The sequence below is a fragment of the Hydractinia symbiolongicarpus genome, chromosome 4 (genome assembly GCF_029227915.1).
Source record: "Hydractinia symbiolongicarpus strain clone_291-10 chromosome 4, HSymV2.1, whole genome shotgun sequence".
Classification (NCBI taxonomy): Eukaryota; Metazoa; Cnidaria; class Hydrozoa; order Anthoathecata; family Hydractiniidae; genus Hydractinia; species Hydractinia symbiolongicarpus.
Window position 1 is genome coordinate 22,836,970 of NC_079878.1, and position 19,106 is coordinate 22,856,075.

Genomic DNA, 19,106 nt, shown 5'->3' on the forward strand with positions numbered 1-19,106 from the left:
TTCTCTTGCGGCTAATGCAGCAAAAACTAAATTCATGTTGATTTCGACCAAACGCTTGTCCAATATTCATATTCTTAATGAACACAGTTCGACGATCAAGCTAGGGAGTACTCCACTCAATCGTGTTGGGACTTGTTCACTATTGAGACTAACAATTGATGAACACTTTAAATGGAACGCACAAATCGACAAAACTTTGAAAATATGTTATGGGAAAATATCTGTGCTACGAAAGTTGAAGAACTTCACAAGCTTCAGACTACGAAAACAGTTAATTGAAACCTTAATTTTTTCTCAAATTGATTATAACGACTTTATCATGTCGCTGACTGAAGCACAAATGAAAAGATTACAAAAACTTCAAAAAGTTGCATGTAGTTTTGTTATTGGACGTTATGCCAAAATTCAAGATATCATAAAATTAAAATGGCTCCCCATAAAGGAACGTCGTGAATTCAACTTATCGAAACTAACGTACAAAGTCATTTAATACTTAATATATATATATATTTAAAATTTTATTGTTGATAACATTTGAATTTATTTTATATTATTTTTAACGGGTTGAAGAGCCATTGTAATATATGGATACCCTGAAATACATTTTACTTACTTTTACTTACTTACTTACCATGTTTAGAAATGTAAATTTTAATATCACCTAAAGTTCCTACTATTTGCAATTTTTTTGCTAAATTCGCGAAATTTAATTCAAAATAACAGGACTTGCTTAATTCGCAATTTTCAACTATTTTTTTAAATATCTCGCAAAAATTATTTCTAGTGAAAATTTATTCCCATGTGGAAGCTGGCTAATAAAACAATTTTCACTAGAAAAACTGAAAAAAATAGTTAAAAATCTTTGACCTTTATCTGGCTTACTGGATAAAAGCAAATGACAACATAAATGACGCTGTGCTGCAAAACAAAAATAAGTCCCATGCGACACTCCCAGCGATTGTGAATCAAATCCTGAATCCGAATCTCTTTAAAAGTACCGCAAACTTCCACTGTTAACAAATTATCTAAGAATCTTCCCCACCTGTGTAAATACAAATATTGGTTGGAGAAAAAAAAAACAAAAAAATAAAATTGATTATAAATTTATTTTTTTGATACTTAAAAATATTACACTGCATTTTTATTAGAGTTAGTCTTTCACAATATCAAAAAGTAAAATTCTGAAAATTCTCAGCTAGACATTTTTTACATAAAACAATTAAACGAGACGTGAATGTAAAGCTTAGATGAACAAAAATTAATTATTATTTTTTTCATTTTTCTAAAATCGCGGATGATTAGAGGGAGGCGCAATAAATTTTGGATTACCAATTCAAATTATTTCGGTAAGGCAAATTCAGAAGAATGGTTATGTGAAACCTTCATTTTTAAAGACGGTAAAACGCAAGATCACTCGCAACGTATTTCTTAACGTGCTATGCGTATTTAAAGATGTCGCAGTTCAATGCTCTTATATAAAAAAACGTGTACAAGTCAATTTTATACATATCAAAAATAATAACATCTTCATGATCCACAGTCAACAGTAACAACGAACGAATGGCACAAGGCTATATTTCAGAAAGGTCTCCTACACTACTCTTGATAACTTAATTGTTGAGGGTGTTCATTCTTCAGTCTGTAGTATGGAAACGGGGTCAACAATAGTTTCGGGGAGGTTCGTAGTTTTTTATGTAAGTCTTCCTTTGTTATAAATTTTCCCAATAATTAAGCGGACCTCCAAAAAAAATAATATGAAGTATTAATAAATCATTTAAAAACAGAAGCTGATGAAAAATAACGAGATTGTAAAAAGTTGGAGCTCGTAGGAGGCGATTTTTTTCTTGATTTTGATGCATTTTTAAAAAGAAATATCTGCTGACTCAGCAATTTTAGTGTTAGTTAAAATCATTTTATTATGTATTAAGGCCTATATTTCTAGGAAATAGTAAAAAAATGGTATAAATAAAAGACTGAGTAAATAATTCAGCTGTTTGAACAGGTTACTCCCACCTTAAGGTAATTTTTGGTTCGAATTTTATGAAAAATTATTTGCATCTTCCAAAGGCTTTGTTTTTAGGGGATAACGATTCTGCATATGAAGATTTAAACAAAGCCATTTTGCTAAGCAGAGGAAAAGGTCGTGTGGCATCACAAGCCTTCGTACAAAGAGGACTATTATATAAACTGAATAATGAAAACGAAAAAGCCACAAAGGATTTTCAGTCAGCAGCAAAACTTGGAAATACTTTTGCTAAGCAGCAGATAACAGCAATGAATCCTTACGCTGCATTGTGTAACCAAATGTTAGGTGAGATGTTTTCAAAAATATACAACGGTGAGCCTGACATGTGATTTTGTCCAATAAGTTTCGCAGTAAATACTCAATATTTTTTGTTACTTGTGTTAATTGAAGGTGTAAATATTTTTAACTTTCTGAGAATTGGGTCGGATTTTAGGTCTTATTTTTTCACTTTCCTGTACCACGAAGTTTAACTCACTTAGTTGTAAAACATTTTTGTACGACAAAACAAAGTGCATTTGTAATTTCATATTTAGTAGTATAATAGTACATTATATTTAAGTTTTGTTATTTTTTATATTTAATTTTATGGATATCTGCCTTGTAAATTTCGCCAAACTGTATAAATATTTTGTAATCAAACTCGCAGTTGTAGTAAACAGTGTGTATCATAAAATAAAGGGGCATACAGAACTTACTGTTTTTTTTGTTTTTTTAGAAAAGACTCACAAAAACTTGGATTGACTATAATAAACTAATAAGGCTGGAAATATAATGCCTAAATCTTGGCATTAACTTAAGGAAATTAATTTTAGCGGCAACTTTTGGATTTTAGGGTTTTGTTAAAATCTGCAAAGTTAAATTTACGCAAAATGTTTTAAATCTGGTCATTGGCAAAATCAAGTTAGCTAAATATTTAAAATCAGGCATCCAGTGTCTTCATTGAACGAGTTTTTTAAAATCCTAGCTTGGGGATGCTAGGATTTTAGAAAACTTACACAACTTATATTTAACATTTCAGTGCATCTGGTGTTTTTTTGTAGAAACCATGTAATCTGTTTTGTATTGATTAATATCAACAAGGAGGTTTAGGGTTTCAAGAAAATCGTTACGACAAAAAATTTCGGGAAGAAACTTACGCAAAAGGCATGATTTTTTAATACTTAGCGAGAATTTTCGGGGAGCCGAATTGCTAATTTGTGCTACGGTTGCACGAAATAGCGATGCTCGAGATATGCAATGCGGGCGAAAATGTGAAGTCCAGAATATGTAGGACGAGTGAACCTGTGAATTTTTACACGAACTGACGATCAATTTATCAGAAATAAAATTGTGCTAATGTACCCTAGTCCTTTTTTAGATAAGGTATAGGACATTTATAACTTAAATTTATATTTAAATTTATAACAAATTTATAACTTTCACTTTTTTGTTTATCATTGTTTTTTTTATAACATGGATGACATAGATTCTTTAAAACTAAATTCCCGCGAAATCCATTAAGTTTTGTCATCTGAGGTTAATAATTACTTTTTTTTGAACCGTGAAATTTTCTACTTGCACAAAATTTCTGACAATAGTTTAAACACATAAATCGTTGACTAATAACAGAATTGGAGCACAAATAGACTTAAATTTGTCGTAGATAAAGCAATATTCTGCAATGTTCAATAGGTTTCGAATAAAATAAATCTCTTCTCTATCTCTTTAATAATAGCCGTCGTCTGTCTGTCTGTGTGTCCGCGAAAGCCTTGTCCCGTAACGAAAACACGAATTTTTTAAAATGCGCATCAATACCAATGCGATATATTTCTGTCCACTTTGTTGCAACGGGTTAATTTAAAGGACGGACGACCCCGTGGATTTTCCACGGGCTAACGACTAGTCTCTATCAATAATAGCCGTATTCCGTCTGTCTGTCAGCAAGAAAACGTCGTGCAAATGCGATATAAAAAGGACGCGCGAACCTGTGAATTTGTCCACCACCCAACGACTAATTTATTTTTTGTATTAGGAGTGACTCAAGTAGTAGAAAGCAGTCACACAAATGTCATAATCGTTTCAATAACTTGCCCTGCTCCATCCTCTCACACGCCATCATACTGTTTCAAAACTCGAAGCATATATTGATAGCAGCTTATGCTTTTGCACACTCATGTACGCGTAAATATGAAATTTCGCGAAAATTGTTGAAAGAATTCTCGCGAAATTTGGATTTTTTTTTTTTGTGAGAAGCGATTTACACTAATATTTTTTCTACCGATTTTCTTGACACCATAGATTTCAATGTATCCTCCCATGAATCATGGTTAGCCAATGAAGACAGAGAAATCGATACTACCATTTTATCTTCGAAACATCTTAGATTCTTTCATCTGAATGCGCAATTATTGGTTGCCAGTTTCGACGAATTTCGTTATATGTTAGACACGTATCGCTTTGACATTGTTGCTCTAACAGAGACGTGGCTAAAAGAAAACAATGCTCTTATTGACTATGTAACCATCCCAGATTACGATCTACATTTTAAAAACCGCCTTAACATGAAAGGTGGTGGTGTTGCATACTATGTTAGTTCAAGGCTTAATGTCAAAAGGCGAAAAGACCTTGAAAACTTTGACAGTCAACTGGAACATATATGGTTGGAAGTACCAGGAAAAAATAAACATAGTAAACTCTTAATCGGCGTTGTTTATCGCTCCCAGTCGTTATTAACGTTTGCAGAGTGGTTAGAACACTTCGAAGATATCTTAGTTCGTGTAAAATCTACCTGGAATGGGCCGTTGATGTTAACTGGAGATTTTAATATCGATCTCTTGAAATCCAGCCCAGAAAAATCGCTATATCTATCGACTTTGGATCAATTCGATTTAACACAAATTATAACAACCGAAATATCTAGCACACTCATAGACCATATTTCAGTAGATAATGTTGACATTGTTTCCAAGTCAGGTGTTCTACCTTGTTCCGCATTTAGTGATCACGATGGAACCTTCGCATTGCTTAATATCAAAGTACCGAGATATGAACCGAGGTTGAAATTAATCAGATCAAAAAAAACGTTCGACCTACCAGCTTACATATCTGATGTTGCAAGCCTTCCATTCAGCATAATCTATGGAGTTGACGATCCCTCCCTGAAACTCGAGTTATTCAATAAATTGATTCTATCGTGTATTGACAGTCATGCTCCATTGAGGAAGATGAAACTTACAAGACCTCCTGCTCCGTGGATGAACAATACTGAGCTGAAGTCACTGATGCATAAACGTGATACTTTACGCCTACAAGCACATGAAACTAAGGACCCAACAATCTGGAAGGAATTTAGAGAACTGAGAAATCTTTCCAAAAAGAAAATACGCCATTCAAAAATGTCATATTATCGAAAATCATTATCATCTTCAAACTCTAAAGACGTCTGGAAAATCATACACAGTATTTTACATCCGCCGCCTAAAAGGAACACGATGAAATGGATTCACTGAACTCGTTTTTTTCCGCTACCGCATCGCGTACTGTTGGTAAGGATCCAATATCACCGACAGAAACAAAAGCATTCATAGACACTCTACCAAATGACAACGAGAGTAAATTTACTTTCCGTTGTGTTACATATAGCGAAGTTATAAAAGAATTGCGCAATCTTAAAAATGACTGCTCTACTGGTCCCGACGCAATCCCTGTTCGTTTTTTGAAACCAGTTGCCGAGTTTATTTGCTCCCCATTAACACATATTCTTAACGAATTCATTCACATCAATGAATTTCCACGTATTTGGAAATCTGCAAGAATCGTGCCTATAAATAAAGTGCCGAATGCTGTCGAAATTTCAGATTTTCGACCGATATCAATACTGCCCTCTTTATCCAAAGTATACGAAAAAATTGTGTTTTATAGAATTCATCGAATCAAACAACATCTACAAGGATACTGTTAATGGATTTCGTAAAGGTTGCAGCACAAGTACAGCACTTATGAAATTGAAAGACGATATCAAAAAAGCTATGAAAGCCAATGAAGTCACATTAATGGTCTTGATAGACTTCTCGAAAGCTTTTGATACTATCTGTCACAACAAACTTATCAAGAAAATGGCTTCACAAGGTTTTCTGCAGATTTCCTTACTTGGACACTTTCTTATCTTTCGGATAGACAACAATTTGTGCAAATTGATAGCAATAATTCAAATCAATTACCATCATTATTCGGAGTACCGCAAGGTTCAATCCTTGGCCCCGTATTATTCAATTTATACGTCAACGATTTACAGGACGCTTTTGATGCTTCCACTATTCAATACGCAGATGATACAACGATTTATAGATCATGTAAACCAGCAAATATTGTGAATACAGAAATTTCCATTAACGATACACTAAATGAGCTTGACAAATGGGCCGAAGAAAATTCTCTTGCGGCTAATGCAGCAAAAACTAAATTCATGTTGATTTCGACCAAACGCTTGTCCAATATTCATATTCTTAATGAACACAGTTCGACGATCAAGCTAGGGAGTACTCCACTCAATCGTGTTGGGACTTGTTCACTATTGAGACTAACAATTGATGAACACTTTAAATGGAACGCACAAATCGACAAAACTTTGAAAATATGTTATGGGAAAATATCTGTGCTACGAAAGTTGAAGAACTTCACAAGCTTCAGACTACGAAAACAGTTAATTGAAACCTTAATTTTTTCTCAAATTGATTATAACGACTTTATCATGTCGCTGACTGAAGCACAAATGAAAAGATTACAAAAACTTCAAAAAGTTGCATGTAGTTTTGTTATTGGACGTTATGCCAAAATTCAAGATATCATAAAATTAAAATGGCTCCCCATAAAGGAACGTCGTGAATTCAACTTATCGAAACTAACGTACAAAGTCATTTAATACTTAATATATATATATATTTAAAATTTTATTGTTGATAACATTTGAATTTATTTTATATTATTTTTAACGGGTTGAAGAGCCATTGTAATATATGGATACCCTGAAATACATTTTACTTACTTTTACTTACTTACTTACCATGTTTAGAAATGTAAATTTTAATATCACCTAAAGTTCCTACTATTTGCAATTTTTTTGCTAAATTCGCGAAATTTAATTCAAAATAACAGGACTTGCTTAATTCGCAATTTTCAACTATTTTTTTAAATATCTCGCAAAAATTATTTCTAGTGAAAATTTATTCCCATGTGGAAGCTGGCTAATAAAACAATTTTCACTAGAAAAACTGAAAAAAATAGTTAAAAATCTTTGACCTTTATCTGGCTTACTGGATAAAAGCAAATGACAACATAAATGACGCTGTGCTGCAAAACAAAAATAAGTCCCATGCGACACTCCCAGCGATTGTGAATCAAATCCTGAATCCGAATCTCTTTAAAAGTACCGCAAACTTCCACTGTTAACAAATTATCTAAGAATCTTCCCCACCTGTGTAAATACAAATATTGGTTGGAGAAAAAAAAAACAAAAAAATAAAATTGATTATAAATTTATTTTTTTGATACTTAAAAATATTACACTGCATTTTTATTAGAGTTAGTCTTTCACAATATCAAAAAGTAAAATTCTGAAAATTCTCAGCTAGACATTTTTTACATAAAACAATTAAACGAGACGTGAATGTAAAGCTTAGATGAACAAAAATTAATTATTATTTTTTTCATTTTTCTAAAATCGCGGATGATTAGAGGGAGGCGCAATAAATTTTGGATTACCAATTCAAATTATTTCGGTAAGGCAAATTCAGAAGAATGGTTATGTGAAACCTTCATTTTTAAAGACGGTAAAACGCAAGATCACTCGCAACGTATTTCTTAACGTGCTATGCGTATTTAAAGATGTCGCAGTTCAATGCTCTTATATAAAAAAACGTGTACAAGTCAATTTTATACATATCAAAAATAATAACATCTTCATGATCCACAGTCAACAGTAACAACGAACGAATGGCACAAGGCTATATTTCAGAAAGGTCTCCTACACTACTCTTGATAACTTAATTGTTGAGGGTGTTCATTCTTCAGTCTGTAGTATGGAAACGGGGTCAACAATAGTTTCGGGGAGGTTCGTAGTTTTTTATGTAAGTCTTCCTTTGTTATAAATTTTCCCAATAATTAAGCGGACCTCCAAAAAAAATAATATGAAGTATTAATAAATCGAAATGGGTGGCAAAATATCCGGAAATTTGGTGCTACCCCTGTTTAAAATTAGGTTACCAGAGTAATGATATCTACTAAATTTTATCGACTTTAAATAATTACTTAAAATAAATTTCTATATAGGTAAAACCTTTCCTTTGTGGCGTTTTTCTTCCATCATCCTGACTCTCTGCGATGTTTCTTTCATTCGCGCTCTCTGGTATAGAAACACTCCGGCGACAACCATGAGCGTACCAAATGCATTTAATATAGTCACCTCATTTCCAAACACTAAGATGGAGAACCAAATCAATCCAGCTCTTTTCACAGTGTTCGACACGCTAAGAAAAATAAACGAAATAAAAATTTACGTCAGAATTGTATCAAAGCGGTTTAGACCATAAATATGATCAGTCACCGTGTATTAATTTGTGTATCTTCGCGCGAGTTTAAACTCACACATCTTTCCCCACATTTAATTTTCGCGCGCCTGAGTTTACCGTATTATTATGAGCGTATATATTTAATTTTCTATTAATATCCAGTCCAAAAAAATTGGGTGTGTACTTTTACGTACAGCACCGGAATGTTTAACTTTAAATAACGGTGACGACGACTACGGTTTAACTGATAAAATGTTTGTTTTTCTTTAGTTTGTTACCAATTAAATAATGTTCGAGAAAAAAGAAATTCGTAGAACATGCAGTTACGAAAATTTGTGCGAAAAAAAAGTATTATCTACAATACTTTCGAATTTCGTTATTCGTATTTTTCTATTTCGCGCTATTTAATTTTCGCGCAACCACTTATTTGCGCAGCGACTCTGCAAAAAAAAATTAGAATTACGGCTGCTTTATCATCATGTGGCATTATTGAGCTGATAGTAACACAAAGACAATAATAACAAATAAGCTTGCTAATACAAGCTTTTTGGTCAGTGTAAACAGAGAAATAAGTGAGGATACGAGTATTCGATTAGTTTAACAAGACACTTAAAGAAAATTTCAAAACAATACGAGAAAGTTTTTTGGTTCCACCAGGTAAAATTTCTAAAATCTTTGCTGCGTCAGACCCAACCGTGGTGGTTGCCCTATGGAACTAAAATAGGGCCCCTCCACTTTTGCACCCGTATCGACGACCCTGCTATTAAAATATTTTGTTCATCGCGGTGTCCTAATGAAGAGCGAAAAGTTAAAAACCAACTATTGTTACGCGCTTACCTGAAAGTGACCGGCGAAATAAGCGACATCAACAAGTAGGCGAATAAACTTTGCGCGTAAAATATAACGCTGTTTAACAGCAACATTAAAACTGTGTATTGATCCAACTGATACAACTTCGCTTGCGCATCCTAACAACAACAAAAACAACAAGTAAGATCAATAAAACATCACTGCAGTTATAAAATGTACATTAACTTGCTAATTTTCGCCACCTTCGCAAAGTTAAATACACACGAAAAATATTATTCTCCTGAATTCTCAAGAACTGATACACGTAAAACAAAAACGTTTCAGTTTTAATTTCAGCTTTAACGGCCTATAAACAGACTTATGGCGAAATGCTGATGTTGCGATGCATACAGTATGGCTTGATAATCGTAGGACTGACCAAGATCAACATCGGTATGCTTCAAGCGATGCATAATCATGTTATTACATAAACAATGAAAAATTGGCAATCATCATTTAACATGGTTTAAAGATTACATGATCACGTGTTATAAATGTTACTTCTGTTATTCAATCAAGTACTTATAAAACAAAGTCAAGATTTTCCTGATAAATAAAAAATAACAGATTTTCCAAACATTACTAATATCATTTATCGATTCTTTGATGTCAAATCATATTTCAAATTGTAACATCGAAAGTAGATTTAAGTCACTTTTCCTTAATTTTTTTAACCCTGTTGTTATTAATTTTTATTTATATTGAAGGTAATACAAAGCCGTTATTTTTTAAAATAATAAAACTTCGCTTACCATAAAGAAGAACCATAGTGGCATTTGTATAACTGTGGCAGCGACACTCGTATAAAACTGCAACTCTAGCGGACTGATGTAACAACAAAGAATAATATCATAAATCAATATAATCAAATACAGAAACAAAATTTACTTTCCAAATAAATAAAAATATTTTCCTGGCGTTTCCTGAGTTTCACCATAAACACTATGAAGACAGTGTGAATTTCATTTAAAAGACACACAGGTTAGTTAATAATGGCATACCTAAATTTGTTCTCTGTTCCAGACAGCAACTTCTTTGAAAATACATTTTGAATACTAAAACATTCAAAATATGTGTAAACAAAAAAAACCAGACAGATAGACAGACAAAAACAAAACAAATGAACAAACAAAAATAAACAAACAACATCTAAATAATCGTAACACAAAATAAGAGTTTCAGGGCTTACCAATCTAATATGTTGTTACTGATAGCAGCCAAAAAGCCAGTCATATTAAAACTGAGCTCCGTTGATGTGGAAATAGCCAAACCAAACATAATTGGCATTAGTGACAGGTTCACATACAAACCAGAATATTCACCTATTGGAAAAAGTAGCATGGTTAGTTTCTTTTCCTGGTTAAACAGTGCACAGACCTCCAGCACATCAGACTGTCATCACATCACAATATTATTACTTGTCAAATTATATCTATGGTCAGAACGTCATCACTTCATCGCATCAGGATTCTACCGTCTCTTAGATTCTTTATAATTAGCTCACATTTATAATCAAACAATTTAAACTGATGGCAAATTCTTCTAGCAGTACTGATAAGCAGTATTGGTTTACGAACATTGACATTGTCAAATAGAGGTATGTTACCTTCACTCCAACATTTTCAACTGCACCTGTTCCTCAATATTTAAAGAACAAACTAAGTGAATTACCTAGCAACAAATATGCTACCACTGCTGTGAATAATGGAGCAGAAGACTTGATCGTTTCAGAAAACGAAACAGCAACGTATTTTAATCCCACCACTGAGCAGATGACAGCTCCACAGCTACAAGACACAAAAAAAATACAAATGCATGACATGAAACAGAAAATCAATCCTTAAAAAATGTTTTATTTTCTATCGTCAAAGTTAGTTTCGTTTCCGTACAAAATCAGGCATGTACCCAACATAATTTTAAACCAAATTCAACTTTCATAATTTAGTGAAATGACAGCTTGTAACGAAATTTATAGGTTTAAGGCTTACGAAATCTTTTCAACATGAAATATTGCGATGTGAGGTTTCAAACGACGTACGAAGCTTTGACACCTGATCCGTTAAATTTATATCCCCAGTCTCTTCGTTATACATTTTCGGACTACTAGCGGACAGGAAACAAAATACTTTTTTAGGACGATACATTTTAATAGAATAACATAAAAATGCACCACACAGATATTTCGTTTTTGTTTAAAAATTCAAATAGCCATTTCCATTATACTCTCTCTATTTAGAAGATACAAGAATCTCTTTAAAAGTATAAAAAAACGTGTCGCAGATTTCACAAAAATGGCCACGAAAAACTCAAATGCTTCATAAACAGTTATATAAAACATCAAAATGTCCAAAAAATATTCAAAACCCTTTTTCAGGGGCTCCAAGAATTTAGCTATTACAAGAAATATCGTTTCGTCTCCACTGATAAACATAATCAACAGATAGAATAGAAACATTACCGTAGCCATCCCAGCAGTGAAATTGTTTTAAAAAAATGTCTTTTATTCATGTGCGTTTGTTTACCAGTGTGTTTAATGGACCTGCATATTGGAAGGTACATCATTATTCCACCGAAGAATGTTGTCATCAGAATTTGACATTCACCTAATATAAAAAACAAAATAGTCTACAATCAAGCTTCTGAATTTTGAGTACATTTAACCAGTATTTTTTTGAAATAGGAACAGGTAACAGGGTGTAATCCAGCGTTCTCAGTAACTGTTAAACGGCTATTTACCAATTGAAATTTATCCCCCTCCAAATTTTCCTATTTATTAGAGTAGTTAACTGTATTTACTACAAAATATGGGACTTATCGCCCATTTTATGCAAGTTGTGAAGGAATAAGATTTCAATAATACCCAAGATCATCCCAATTTGGGATTTCGCGGCCCTTATTTTACATTTCTGAATTACACCCTGGTTAAACCCAATTTTGGACCTAAAAGGAATTGCACAGAATCAGATTTTTGTGAAAACATTATAGTTAGTTCATATTGACCAGGAACCTGCTGTATGAACATAATAACACTAAGTGAAATAAAATTATTTTCTTGCAAAGATAAAATTTCACCAAAAAGAGGTTACACCACCTACCTAGGATTCCTGCATCAACATTGAGATAGGACAAAATATATTTGTTCAGTACAATCGATGTAAAACTGCAGAGAAACCACAATGACATTACTGTTGCTCGCCTCACAAACAGAGACGAACAAATCCCTCCTTCGCGATGCACATCCTTTTCATGTACCAGAGCATATTTTCCAGAAATATCGTCTTTTAGCTGTAAATTTTGCTTTTCCTCTTCTGGAACTAAAGCAAATAACAAGAAACTTGAGTAAGCAAAAAAATAGAAGTAGACATTCTGTATAAAATGGTGGATTTCACAATAAGTAAATGCAGTACGGTAACTATTTTTAAAATAGAGGTCAAAAGTAAGCATATTAAAAAATTAATTAATTAATGTTTTAATTACATCATACTATGCCGCATTTTTCGTCACTATGCAGGTCACAAAACTTGGGGGTAACAATCGTTCCATTTCCTTGTTGTTACTGTAACATTTTTTATTAGTCAAGAGTATTGATATTTTTTAAATACATGTTTAGCCAAAATTTTTATAGTAAAAAAAATTTTAGAAAAGACATTGGTATTTAAACCATTCCATATTTTATGAGTTTTTGAAAAAATATCAGGAGGAAGTGATTTTCTAACAATTAGTTAATATTTATTAGTTAAGCCTCCGTTTTTTTAATTGCGAGAGAGGTTGTTTACTTTGACCTACCATGCAGTAATTAAGTATAATTCATACCAATCAGTCTGATGCAAATTAAATATATGGTTTATTTGTTTTTATATTGGCATCTTAACGTTTTCTAAAAAACTTATAGCTGCCACAAGCAATAGTGGTTTTAAGTTCATCATTTAAAAACCTTTTTCATAAAAGTAAGAAGAAAAATTGTGCTGATGGATACTGTAGTCACTCCAATAAACACTTATTCTCTTTTAGGGATACTGTAAGGCATTTGGGTATGATTGTTATAACAGCAAAATTATTTAGAATTTAAAAGTTAAACAAATCCAGTTTGTTATGGCATAACATTTTTCGTGACCTTCTTTCTTTTTAAGACAATTAAGAAAAAATGACAAAGCAAGTTCAAGTGCTGGAAACTAAGTTATCAAATTTATACCCTCCTGTTCAGCACAGTCTTGCGTTAAATATGTTGTTTTTGTTAAAAAAAAAATGCATTTTTAGATTTTAAAGTCAAAAAACCTTTTTTTTAACATCCTATTTTCGAGTTCTGGGAGCAATAACTTTGGAATAAACAACAACAAGTGGTAGCATGTTTTATCCTCAGGTGTCAGCAATGCTTTAACTCTCTTTATCAAAGCTTCATTAAAAACACATTTAAACATTTATAAAACCTTTGGCGCCCTAGCATATTTTTACAACTATGGGCGAAAAGTCCTTTCTCCTATTGCAATGCTCGAACACATACAGATTTTTCTTGAATACAATGCTTTTTTGCACAATCATTCATGATTGGTTTGTTGGGAGAAATATTTTCTTAATTTTAAAGGGAACCCAAGGTAGATGATGATGTTGAACTTATATTATACAGTTTAAAAAGTTGGTTAACAAGTCTCAAGAGGCCTAGGATGAGCAAATGAGTGTCATTTTGACAAAAAAAATTATGTTAATCAATTCACCTTTTATCTATACTATGATAAAGTTTGATTGCACATCCCGTAACAGGTCTAAAATTACTGATAACAGAAAATGTCAATATTTGCTATTACTTAAATATGACATTATAATTTACAAAGCATAATTGAATCTGAAATTCTTTAAATGTAAATATCTTGAGAATAAAAAGAGATTTTTAAAAAATTGAAGAAGACTTGTTAGCCAACTTTTTTAACTCTATAATATAAGTCCAACTGAATTTTTTTACCTTGGGATCCCTTTAATGCATTTGGGATGAGGATTTCACTGCATTCTGTTATATAATTCTGTTATATAATATATAATTATTAATTAATATATAATTAATTTTTCTTTGGAAAAATATAATACATTTTTGCCAAAAAAGACCGTAAACACCCTTCACCAGTGAATGTCCATCTAAACTCGTTAGAATATTGGTCAGAGGATGCGATGAGTTTCCTGTCACTGACCTGCACGGCTCTTACACACTACTAACTCTGACACTAATGAAGCCAATGAAGAACACAATCTGACTGATCCTAGTAACGACGAAGATGATTTTATATATCAAGAATAAACTGGATTTATTGTAACAGTGAAGAGGTACTTCTTAGAGCGTAATATCATTGTTTTGAATAAACGTCACTTTCCAACAAAATGTCCAGCTTAAAATAAAATATTTTGAGTCAGGGGAAGATACAGAAATATTTTTTGCAGTCAACTATATCGTAGAGACTTGAGAATGCTTGTGTTAAAGATGCACCAGGGCCTAGACTGAAGTTTTGTACAAGCGTTTACTTATGACCAACTTGTAGTTGGCATCAACCATTATTGTCATGCCACAACATATTACACAAGTTATGTAAAATAAAATAAAGCATATAAAAAGCTTTTTGCATGCTTAAAATTTTAATTTAGCATATTCCGCTCTCCAAAAGTGTATCTTATTTGAAAATCCACCATTTGCTAGTTTACATATAAAACAAATCAAATTCTATGTTCATTGGAGAACATATTTTAAAACATTTCTGGACGCATACACACAAAATGAAAACTATGGTAAAGTACATGCTTTTGTAGAAGTAAAACATAATTGATGTGAGAAAAGAGAAAAAATATTTTAAAGTTACTTTGACATTTAAAGGACAAAGTTTATCAGCTAACTACTAGAAATTTCACCAATGAAAAACAACAAATAAGATTTCATTTCTCCTTCATGCAAAGGCAATAAAGCATTAAACAAAACACATATTGAAATGTAGTAGTTATCACCTCACTGATAAACCAAGATGAGGAAAGATTTGTCTTGCTACACCGAAAATAAAACATGCATTTTATGCCTTAGTTTGTGTTTTCCTGCTGAGAATAAGTTATGGTAAATTTCTTTCCAACGTCTTTTAAGGCTATTCTTTGACGTTTTTCGCTATTACATTGTGGATTTGATATAAATACTTCTTGAAAAATAACGAATATGGTCTGACTCCGAACTGTAAAAGCTCTGCATGTGTTTGTTTGGTCTGGAAAAGCTATTTTAGTTGCTTTCGTTTAATCCACAATATGAATTACATGGTGTAAATTTTTAAAAACTGTAACAAGTATTTGGGAAGTATAAACCATACCACAAAAATAAGCAAAAGTGCCGCCAACCCATCAAAACAAGTTACCTTGGCCAAATTAACTTGCAATAAAATCAATTAAATCCCAGTTGCTTTTGCTGTACCCATCAAATAGGTCACAGCAGATCTGCAAAGTTTAATGGTTATGAGTTGATGAAAGATGGTACCCTGTTTTTTTCCTGTCCGTTACCAAAATTATGTGTCTGATGGTGCTGACCATAACATTGTTACATTGAAAGACCTGGAAATCAAGTGTAACAATCATACTTTTCTAGCCAACATGATGATCATGCACCTACGGTTAATAAAATTAACCAAAGAACGTCTGCTTAAAGCGAACCTGCCTATCCTAGCTAATCAACTAACTCCTGACCCAGATACAGAATTTCATGGACTAAGATATCATCAACACAGCCCCTTTGTAGTTGATAACCACAGATTACAGCTGAGACCTAGCTGTGATTCTTTACTGTTATTCGCAGGGATGTATAACCTTTAACAACTTGGTTACTTATAAAACAGGCTTACTTAATTCGGGTAACTTCTGCAAGTACAAAAATTAGCTCAAATTATGGAAATCTATAAGTTAGAGAGTATAAATATAAAATAAAATAAATGGATTAAATAGGCTTTATAAAATATGATTTGTTTTAAACCATGATAAACCATTAAAACACAATGTTCTCTGACTTGGCATTTCCCTTTTTTGCAATTTGGAAAAGCTTTTAGACTTGAAAAAGCATTGGTTTGCACAAGCAATGTATAGCATGCCTAAACTAATCTATGTGCAATCACATGCATCTAAGGAAATGGTATGCATGCATATGCAATTACATGCCTAAAGTAAGCATAGATACATCTTCCCTTTTTCTTCTAAAATGTTGTACAATTGTGCTATTATAATCCAAAACACGATAGAATAAATAATCAAACCATTATTTATAAAACGTTGGCTATTTACAGAAGTTGCCTTTATTTGCATTTAAAAGAGGCATTAAAGTAAGGTATTAGGTATAAGCTATCTAAAAGCACATTTGCAATGTGTAGATGTTATGATTAATTTTTTTTGAAAAGCGGTTATTATTATATATACCTGTCAATTCTTTTTTATATACAATAAATCTAAATTTTCTGTACAACTGTGCAATAACTGAAGCAATATTCCACGCTTCTTTTGTTTTTTTCAATTTGCAATACAACAACTTCTGTAAAACGTTCGAATCATCAAATCGATTTTTTTTGTTTAAGTTCGTTAAAAAAATAAACAAAAAAAACATAACAGATCAAAAAAAATTCTTGCTTGAGTGAATAAATCTTGATATTCAATGAATGGTCCCGCAATATCTGCTCAATATATTAACCTTTAAGTATTCAACTTTTCAAGACCTTTAATTAAAGTCAGAATTATTCAAAATTTAGTTTTGCAAAAATTATTACTTTATTGTAATTGTGTGTACAAAATTTATATTTCAGAAAAGGGTGTATTACTCATGAAATAAGAATTCAAAAACATTTAAATTTGTCATTAATCAGCACAAATACTTTGTTCTCAATAGTAACAAATATTGCTGATGACAGTTTCTTTCATAGTCATGACTTACGGTAACCAAAACACTGACGTTGGCTCACACATGGTACTTTACTAAAATTCCAGATACCTTTTAAATTTTGAATAAAAGATTGTGAGTCAAAAAATAAGCATAAATCACTTACTGTTGTTAGTTGCAATAAAATATTCGCTGCTTGGTAAAGATGCAACATATCCTTGATGCATATGAATAGAAGAGCCGTAAGAACGAGACAGATCATGCTCAATAAAACTATTAGAGCGGGATACAACTCGCTTAGAATTCTCTGGAGCAAACTGCTAAACAAAAAATATATTACATTAACATAAATAAAAAAATGGGACCTCAGAAAGCAAATGTGAAATATTACCTGGACATATGTTCCCTCCTCAGGCGTGTTGCCACTACCATTCCTGTGTGAATCATATGATGAGGAGGGACGCCTAATCCTGTCAGTTTCTATAATTGGCTGTTCATCCCATGTTTCGCCCCCCACTTGTTTGTGGGAAGGCCGAATTGGCGTCATATTTGTTTCAACATTTTCTATTATTTCTAGACAATAATATATAAAACTTTTTTCCCAAAGTAATAAAGTAAAACATTAGCATTATTTATATATTAATTTTTAAATTACCAGACTCTTTTCAGTTTAAATTTAATGTTATTACTTGAGTTATATTAGTTGCATGGCCTGCAGAAAAACATCCTTTTGTACACATTAAATTAAATGGGTAAATAAGTCAAAATGGTTGCCTCCCCATATATACCGATCTAAATAAAAAAAAGAGATTTTAGTTAACAGGAGATAACAAATTAAAAAAATATATTTCAGATTAAACCAATAACCTCTGTGAGCATGCTTTTAAATAAAGTCAAAGTTGATTCATAGTATCGCCTTTGGAATTTTTTTAGCCACGCTTCCCACAAATTAAAATGTCATAATTTGGCTTAATAAACACTTGGCAAAAGGGATACGGAGTTAAATGTAACCTTTCTATCCAATCAACTTAATGGGCGATTAAATAAAAAGAAATACAGGGATCATGTGAGCCAAGAAATGCACATGCATTATTTAGAAGACAATACCAAAACATAAGCAAAAGTTTGAACAAATATTTTTTTTTTACACATTATATTTATATTTATTTGATTATCACTTTAATAATAACAATATTTTTGCAACAGTATAACATATAACGGAAAAAAAGGTAGATAAAAAAATATATTCATTAAGAAACTAATTATCTTGCTTTTCTAAGGACAGGAAACACAATATAGCATAATGCAACACAAAGACATGCTTAATTGACACATACACACATTAAAATACCATTACACTAATTGGTATAGCAAGCTATATTTTGATGACAACATAGATACGCATGAGAAGAAAAAAAAGATACTGTGATACTTACAACTTATGTAAGACAATATTTTGTTTCATCCTTTTTATTTTTGAAGATAAATTGTGTGTTTTTTTTTCTTTCATAAGAGGTGGCTGTATAAACAAATTATTTTATTTATTTATTTGCAATTTTTTTAATTCAAGATCACAAAAATAATCAGTCAATTATATTAAATGAATTTTGACACAAAAAACACTGTTGTCTTATATGGTAAAAAGAGATCCCAACAAAAATATAGAAAATAAAATGTAGAAATTTCTAAAAATGTATAAAGGAGAATGAATGAAATTAATCTGTTTGATCTTTTTGTTAAAAACATATTTTTTGTTGACATTAATGCATCAAACATTACTTAAAAAAATTGATAAAATCATTAAAAAGGGTTT

General features: G+C 31.8%; 1 protein-coding gene across 2 annotated transcripts; it reads right to left on the minus strand.

The window, feature by feature from the left end:
* Positions 1-7,523: 7,523 nt before the first annotated feature.
* On the minus strand, positions 7,524-17,890 carry LOC130641893 (solute carrier family 35 member E2A-like). 2 transcript variants are annotated; one of them, XM_057448906.1, is made up of 10 exons: positions 17,685-17,890; positions 17,460-17,610; positions 12,516-12,734; positions 11,879-12,023; positions 11,092-11,207; positions 10,610-10,742; positions 10,422-10,475; positions 10,173-10,245; positions 9,409-9,539; positions 7,524-8,529 (listed from the first exon to the last, which is right to left on the minus strand). In XM_057448906.1, exons 1-10 carry the CDS (start codon positions 17,838-17,840, stop codon positions 8,325-8,327), a joined length of 1,383 nt encoding a protein of 460 aa, XP_057304889.1. In that variant the 5' UTR covers positions 17,841-17,890; the 3' UTR covers positions 7,524-8,324. The 2 variants fall into 2 exon arrangements, with proteins under 2 accessions (XP_057304889.1, XP_057304888.1); XM_057448905.1 differs by having other exon boundaries at positions 17,460-17,613.
* Between the last annotated feature and the right edge of the window lie 1,216 nt (positions 17,891-19,106).